Source organism: Gopherus evgoodei, chromosome 7 (genome assembly GCF_007399415.2).
Source record: "Gopherus evgoodei ecotype Sinaloan lineage chromosome 7, rGopEvg1_v1.p, whole genome shotgun sequence".
Lineage (NCBI taxonomy): Eukaryota > Metazoa > Chordata > Testudines > Testudinidae > Gopherus > Gopherus evgoodei.
In genome coordinates this window covers 37,862,046-37,869,904 of record NC_044328.1, presented here as the reverse complement: position 1 = coordinate 37,869,904, position 7,859 = coordinate 37,862,046, and the positions used below count along the sequence as shown (strand labels likewise).

Here is a 7,859-nt window from a genome sequence, read left to right as displayed (position 1 = left end):
CTGAAAAAGACACTGGGAGTTAAGCTAGCCAGCAGAAGCTATTTTCACACATTACTCTCCAGATGCTAGCAACCACCTCCATCTCTCAGAAAGGAGTAGGGGGCTTCAGCTGTCTCCTACTCAGGCATTCTTGAATATTTAAGTAAGGTGATAATTTGTGATGCCCATAGATGGAAAGTATAGAGAATGCATTTTGTTTGTGGCAACAGGACTTGTTTCTGTAGAACAGGTAGTGAAAGCAAATGCATGCATTTGAGGAAAATGATTCTCTCCTCCACATTAGAGCACCTACAACTTAGGATTTATGGTTTTCAGGTCAATTGAACTATTTTGAGAGAAATGGAAGAGACCACCACCATTCATGGAGCCTCCTCACTCATGTTTAACCAACTCTGCACCTCTTCCTATGCAGAGCCTTAAGAAAAAAGGAGGCATCTCAGTTTATATGCATATATCATTGTTTCTGACAAGTGTCCATCCATTTGGGACATCATGTTGTAGAGTTAACAAGCTATTAAGCTTGCCTTCAGATAGGTCTTCATTTAGACCAGGTGTACAGAGAAATTTATCAGTAAATGCCAGTCTTTTTTTTTTTTAAGTTATTTATTTCACTTCCACATGGACAATTCATAGACTCAGGAAGATATAAAACCAGTGTGTACAAGATGTGTCACAATAGCAGACTAGAGATCATGCAGCACCTTTAGAAAAATTAAAATTCTGGAATATGTACAGTTAAGTGCCACACTGAGTATTTACACCACAGTAATTTACTGCAATTAGTCACTGAAAGTTTCTTAAAGAAACAAGCCTCATACTCCAGCTTTAGGAAGGGAAGACAGCAGAGTACTTAGTGTAACCGCCGAATCTGTACATCCTTAGAGGTGAGTTGCCAAAACAAACAATGCACTGCCCAGAAACTCTCTCCAAAGTCCATCCTATGTAGTGAGGGGTGGTGTTCAATGTCTTTGGCAAGTATGCAGTCTGGAAGAGTTGGTTTCATAATCTCTTTGTAGCCGACAGGACAGACCTTCTCCACAGTAGCATCGCTGAAAGATCTCCAGGCCATGAGAACCTTTCCTTCGGTGTTTAGTGCATACTTGGCCTTCCTTAAGGACAGGTTTACAGATCTTGGACCAGAAGTGACGCGCACAACACAATCCAGCAGCACAGTCGGAAGAGCGGAGGCAGGTGGTACTTTCCTGACCTTTGAAAGGAGAAAGTGATTAAAAGCCTGTGGTAAATTGTCTGACTGCAGGAGAGTCAAACAGCAGAGACTTGAACAAACAATTGCAGAATAGGAGGCAGACTTTGTCTAGGGCTTGTCAGAAAATAGTTGGGAGGGGGAGAGCCACAGACTAGCAGCTGTATGGCTGCATTTAGCCTCAGTGCTTTCTCAGGTGCTATTTCTGGCAGATACCTCCTTTGGGCTGTGCCTTAGTTAAAAGGCCTTTTACATGGGTTTAGTACACTGCAGGAATAGTGGGGAGCCTAAGCAAGGTTTGAGACCAACCCACCCCCACTTAGTTATACTTGGTACTGTAGGAGCCACCAGGCCCCCTTACCTTTCAGGTGGTGCAGCTGGGAAGGGGATGTGGTCCTTTTGGGATGCAAGTCTGGGATGCCATGATCAGGCCTGAAGCTCTCAATGATGGTCTCCTCCATCTCCCCGGGGTGAAAGTGACCTTGCTCAGATGGCACACAGATCCCTGAGCAGGGGAAAAGGGGCAGGAGTCAGCACAGCCTGGGTAACAGCAGGGCGCCGCTGGAGGCTGCCACACAAGCAGGTGCACAGCTATGGGGCAGGCGGGTGCTCGGCGCAGACACACGGCCCTTCGGACGCATCCGAGTCTAGGTACTGCACCTACAGCCGAGCCCGGGGCAGCCTCCCGCCACCAGCGCGGCACGGCCCCGCACGCCACCCCGCCGCTCACCGTTATTGCAATAGTTGCCCGGGCAGCACATGGCGTGGCGCAGGCAGCGCTTCCGGCGTTTCCTGCAGGCGAGGCAGAGCTGGACTGCGGGGCCGGCCCCGAGCGGGGCGCTGGAGCAGAACTCGTCCGGGGCGCAGTCCTCGTCCTCTGAGCACGTGTAAGGCTGCAAGGGAGACACAGCGCCAGTGAGGCGGGGGGCGGGCTCGCCGCGCGGGGAAGCAGGAGGCGGCCCTGGCGCCCCGCGCACGGGGCGGTCACATACCTGGTGGGGCTCGACGGCCTGGTGCTTGTTGCCCCCCTCGAGCAGGGCCGAGTCTGCGGGCGCGGCACTGCCGGGGGAGCCCCCCAGCCCGGCGCCGCCGCCTGGCAGCAGGTTCTTGATGGCGTTGGAGTTGAGGAGGCTGGGGCCCAGCCCGGCACTGGACGCCGCCAGCGCCCAGGGGCAGCACCACAAAGCGGCCACCAGCGCCACACACAGACGGGCCGCGCCCAGCAGCATCTTCCAAGCGGCAGCGAGCTGGGCCAAGGGGTCCGATCCGCCCCGCACGAGGTAAGGGACCCGCGCAGCAGCTGTACTCCCGGGGGGGGGGGCGGGCTGGGGCGCCGCTGGAGCCCGCAAGCCCGAGGTAGCGCAGCGGGATGTGCCGCTCAGCTACGCGCTCCTGGTAGCTGTCTGGCTGGCTCCGGCTGCCTTTATACTCCCGGGGGCTGGTTCGTGGGCCCGCCCCTACGGCGTGGGGGGGAGGGCGCCACAGGCAAAGATGGGATTTCAAAGAGAGCCGGGGGGTTGCGCTGTTGCCCCCCACAAAGGCTCCCTCATTGGCCGAGCCTCAAGAGGGGGATTTCGCGATCGCCGCCGTGGCAATTAGCAATGAATTCCCAGGCAGCTGCTGCTTCCACAAGTCTCTGTGCGGCTGCGAGCCCCGAGGAGCGTCTCCCGCTGAGCCGCGGGCACCGGGGGCTGCCTGTTACGTGGGAACCGCGTACGCTTTGTGACTTGCATCCCTCCCTTCAAACCGTGTCACACACCGCGAACCCCCACCCTCCCTCGGGGCCGCTGCGTGTCGCCTGTGCCCAGTATCAGCTGCCCAATCAGCGTTACCAGTCACCCCCGTGTGGACTTTTGTGTATTCGGGGGGGAAGCCGAACATTACTCGGCTGTTAGGTGTCAGCATGGCATTTAACGAGGCACAGTCGTTTCCCCGGAGGGTGCTGTTTGAGTTGGCGTTTTTTCACTGTAAATAATCTTCTTTGAACAAAACAAAACACACCCAAGCTCCACATCAAACGATGCGTAAGAATGGAGGCCACGCTTTCTAATTACCCTTTGATGGGATATTTAGAGGGAGCCTGGCATCTGTTACTTGCAAATTAGCGCAAGGCTGGGTTCTCTTGTACAAATGTAGGAAGAGGAGGTAAAGTCCGAAGCTGTCTAGTCCCCACAGAAAGCGGGTGTATTTTAACTTTATTCAAATGCTTTCCTCAACTGGCAGCATTTGCCCCCTCCGGCTAACGGGAGACGCTGGTTAAACATACAACGGAGATCAAAGGCCAGTGCAGAGCCAAGCTGCCGAAAACCGTTTGCCAAAGTAAGTATCTGGTCGAAGCCCTCTAAAGCAAATCTGGGTTGATTAGCACGTAGTGATAAGGCGCGGCTGCCTGTCCCTTTTAACTATTAGTGCCACCCATTTAGGCACTGGGTAGCACTAATAGTTCATACACACAAATTAAAGGGTTATTCTGACTCGCGAGCGCAAAGGGACGAATTTACAAAATAAGCCTTTGTTGTAAAGAGGTGCCTTAGCATCCCTCCTGGGGACGGAGCGCCTTGACTGTTAGCGCTCCCGTGCGTTCCCCCGCTCTAGCTGGACGTTAGGCAGCGGCAAGTGTTTATATATTGCTCTTACTGTTTGACCAGGATTTCATGACAATGGTTCTTGAGCGAGCCTGCCTCGCCCACTCTGGTTTTGGGGGACGCTGCGCATTTGAGAGGCCTGGACTGTGAGGTTTCCACCTGCCAGGCAGGCTCTGAGCTACCAAAGAAACCCCTTTCCGCTCTTAATGGGCTAGCAGTGCTGTTTGGTGCTTTAAAAACACGGCGCATCATCCCACTGCGGCATATCCAAGCGATGGTCTGGATTTGTAGCTTTTACTCGCACATTGACTTCAAAGGAACCGTTCAGTGCTCTAGGGTTACTAGTGTAATTAGAGGCAGGATCGGGCCTTGTAGTGTGAGATTAAACTTTCCAGGCAAGCTTATCTCGGCTAATAGGAAATAAACAAAGGCTTGGCATAGCACATTAGTGCTTTGCCATGAGGAAGAAAATCTCTTTGAACAGGGGGTCCCTGTCTGACGAACGCTGTTTTGCAAGTGTTGTAGCTGTGTGGGTCCCAGGCTACGAGCGAGACAAGGTGGGTGAGGTAGTATCTTTCATTGGCCCAACGGGGTGCAAGAGACAAGTTTTGGCGCATACACAAAGTGCTTCTTCAGGTCTGGGTTTTGGTGTCTAACTGCCTATGCTGCACGGCTAAGGATCCTTTTCTAATGGAGCACCTAGGGAAAGGAGGGTGCTGAGGAGTGAAAAGATGTCTCCCCTCTATATGGTTCCCACTACGGGACTCAGTTAACGTACACTATTAGCTGCTGTATTACTCAGCAGTGTTAGCTGAGCCTTTTTGCCTCAGTAGGAACCTTGAAGGTCTCAAACAGTAAAATCAGTTCCCAAGAACACACAGAGTTATCACTTTATTCCCAGACTCATTTATTCCCGGCCCTGGCTGCGCGCGCTCATCCATTAAAAGGCAGCTATTCCCGCCTCTCTGCTCTCATTTAGCGCAGTGTTTCCCTGGGGCCACTCTGCGGCACTTCCCATAAGACTCCCAGCCCTGTGCTTCTGCAGAGCTATAACGGGTGGCTCCAAATCAAGCCAGTCGGCCCCTCGGTTACCGACAAGCAGAGCGAGCCGCTCGGGCTGCCTAGGACGTGCACCTGAAGAGGCGCGCTGGGTACTTCGGAGCCCTGGAAGGGAGCGGACTGCGCTGCACAGGCTCTGGCCATGGGCTTGGACTTCAGTTACGTGCTCGGCTAATCGCCCCCCACTAATAGGAACTGTGCCAACCTGCACGTTGCGCAGCGCTGCAGGGTCGGCGCCGTGCCCGCCTGCACGTTGCACACAGACTAGAGCAGCCCCACCCCCTATGGCGCTGTGTGCGGTGCGACTGGGCACGGGGCAGTCCCCCCCGTGTAGGGCTGGGTCGCAGCCCTCTGGGCCTCGCGGCTTGCCTGGCTTCTCGCACAACGCGGCGTGCGGCGCACTGGCTCGGCAGCTGATAGGGCTCAGCGCCGTCTCTGGGGCCGCGGCTGTGTTTGCGCAGCGCGTCAAGCGAAGCTTGCTGAGAGCTCGCTTTGATAAAAGGCGCCGGGGACCCCAGGTCTTAATCAGCTGTGAGCCTCTATGGCGAAACCCCAACAGCCCGTTTGCTCGGGCTTTGCGCAGCCACTCTGCTCAGCACAGCCTCGGGGCAGCGGCTGCCTGGCCGCAAATCCATTCACACGGCAGTGCGCGCTGTTGGTTTGCAGTGTCAGGCTCCGGCCGGCCAAACAGCCCCACAGTCCTCTGCCTGCCTGAGACGCGAAGGGGCGGATTGGCTTGAAGCGTTTCCTGGGGCCTTGCAGGGCACTGTCTGGCAGGGGAGGGGGAAAAGTGACGCTCTCAGCGCCCTCCTGTGGTCGTTCAGCGTCAGCTTGTAAAACACCTGCCAAACGCTGGGCAGGGCCGGATTAACCTTTCGTGGGCTCTGCACCAAACATAGTTGTGGGCTCCCATGCAGTGAGCCTGACGATGCCATTGGTACCATGGTACTGCTGGGATCAGGGCCTGCTTGGGGACCTGAACACAGATGTTCATTTAGCACAGTTAGGAACCATATAAAACCTGGATGTAGCAGTCAGTGAAGTTACACATGCATCTCCCTACCACCACCTCCTCCACCTAACATAAATACATTTTTTGAAAGCTGGATTTTCTACGTTGAGACAATAATGTTTTTATATATATATATAAAGTTTCTTTAGCCTATTTCTCCCTTTGCCTCACCATCCATCCTGACTTTAAGTGAAACAGTAAAGTTACTGGGCTGGAGTGTGGGGAGGAAAATTGCTGGTGCCTGTCTTTTGCAGGGAGAAAGGGCCAGACAGACAGACAGGTACAGACAGACTTACAGTTTACCAACACAATCCAGCCTCAAGCCCCTAACACAACCTTCACACCTGGGCTCCCCCTGTGCTTCTTATTGTCCCCCCCCACACACAATTAACCCTCACCTTCACACAAGGGCTCTCCTCAATCGCCCTGCTATTGCCCACCCACCCCACTTTCAGCCCAGGGCTGTCACCCTCCCTTCTACTAACCCCCCCACCACCCCTGAGCCAACCCCACCTTCAACCCAGACTCCCCTCTCTCTGCCCCCTCCACACCCAACCCCCACCTTCACACCTTACTTCTCCTACCCCCTCCCCAAGGTGTCACCGCTGGCTCTCCCATCACACCTGGATTTGCCCCACAACTGCCCCTTTCCCCCAGACTGCGCTCTACCACTCCCTGGAATGCGGGGGAGAAGTTTCTGGGCATTCTCACTGGCAGGGGGTGGTGGCAGCCAACCTCACTGTCACTGCCCCTCTGGCCCTGAGAGCCACAGAGAACTAGCCTCTCCCACGCTGCCCCCAGAGTCGGCCAGGGACACACACACACCCGGGCTGAAGCTGCAAGGTCAAGATGGTGCCCAGGAGCCCATGACCGGGCATCAGGGTTGCGGGGGGGGGGCACGCATGGTGGGAGTCACAGCACTGCTGCCACCCCAGGCGAGCGAGAGAAACTCGGAGGCGGGGGCCAAGCCAGGAGCCCATGCCCCATGGGATGAGTGGATAGCAGGATCAGCACCTCAGCACTGGGAACCCTCCCTGCACCATTTCCCTTTTTGGGGGGCCATTCACTGCCACTCACTTCAACTGGGGCAGCGCACAGGATGCTGCTGGGCATTATGAGACTACTAGTGTAGCTGGCAGCACAGGTCCAAGGGCCTCGGTGGAAGGCAGCTTCACGTGAACTACAGCTCCGAGCACGCCTTGCAGCACATTGCTTGGCTGTGGCCAGGGCTGGATTAACCGTTTGTGGGCCTCCAAGTAGTCATTATGGACCCCTTCCAAATGTGGGCCTGGCGCCATGGCGCCACTGGCACATTGTAAACGCAGTACTGACACTGGGGGCATCTCTGCTCTAAAATTTGAGTATTTGCTCACTAAACAACAATGCACCTTGAAAGTATTTGAAACAACAGGAGGCAGGCTCTTAAATTATTAGTCATGCATTTCAACCCAATAGAGGGAGGAGTGAGGAAAAAATAATGTAGATAAATCTGATAATTTTGTAGGGGAAGCCTGGCAGACAGTTATAACAAACTAGTTAGCTGAAACTATCATCAGCATGACAATGGTTTTGAAAGTAAAATGAGGCAAAAAAATACTGCAACTGGTTACCTGGGACCCTCTTTGTGTGGCTCTTGTCCAGTTGCTGGAGGTTAGGCATTCTCTAATGAGTTGGGATTGTGAGTTACTAAGTAACAAGGAGACTTTATTACCATAATTCATTCAAGTGGCAGGGAAAGAATCCAATTTAGAACTTGAGAACCACAAGGGCTGGGGATATTAGGGATTTATATACTTACTGTTTTATGCTATAATCCATAAACTCTGTCTTGAGGATAGCAGCAATAATGATCTAGCAATTGTGTGCTCCATTCCTCAGAACAGTACTGCACACAGTTTCGTCTGACACTAATGTACAGTGACTTGGGGATAGTACATAACTTTGCAGAGTATCTCCAGAGATGTGAAGGCTCAGGACCCTTGGTACACAGGATGTTTCT

At 53.9% G+C, this 7,859-nt stretch overlaps 1 protein-coding gene across 1 annotated transcript; it reads right to left on the bottom strand.

The window, feature by feature from the left end:
- Positions 1 to 634: 634 nt before the first annotated feature.
- DKK1 (dickkopf WNT signaling pathway inhibitor 1) lies at positions 635 to 2,461 on the bottom strand. The gene is made up of 4 exons (XM_030570158.1): positions 2,197 to 2,461; positions 1,935 to 2,097; positions 1,566 to 1,709; positions 635 to 1,207 (listed from the first exon to the last, which is right to left on the bottom strand). The coding sequence occupies exons 1-4, from the start codon at positions 2,431 to 2,433 to the stop codon at positions 960 to 962; spliced, it is 792 nt and encodes a 263-aa protein (XP_030426018.1). The 5' UTR covers positions 2,434 to 2,461; the 3' UTR covers positions 635 to 959.
- Between the last annotated feature and the right edge of the window lie 5,398 nt (positions 2,462 to 7,859).

Coding starts and splice junctions, on each gene's coding strand:
- DKK1 (XM_030570158.1), bottom strand. CDS start 2,433: ATGCTGCTGGGCGCGGCCCGTCTGTGTGTGGCGCTGGTGGCCGCTTTG. Junction 2,098..2,196: donor AGGCCGTCGAGCCCCACCAG/GTATGTGACCGC, acceptor TCTCCCTTGCAG/CCTTACACGTGCTCAGAGGA. Junction 1,710..1,934: donor GGGCAACTATTGCAATAACG/GTGAGCGGCGGG, acceptor TCCCCTGCTCAG/GGATCTGTGTGCCATCTGAG.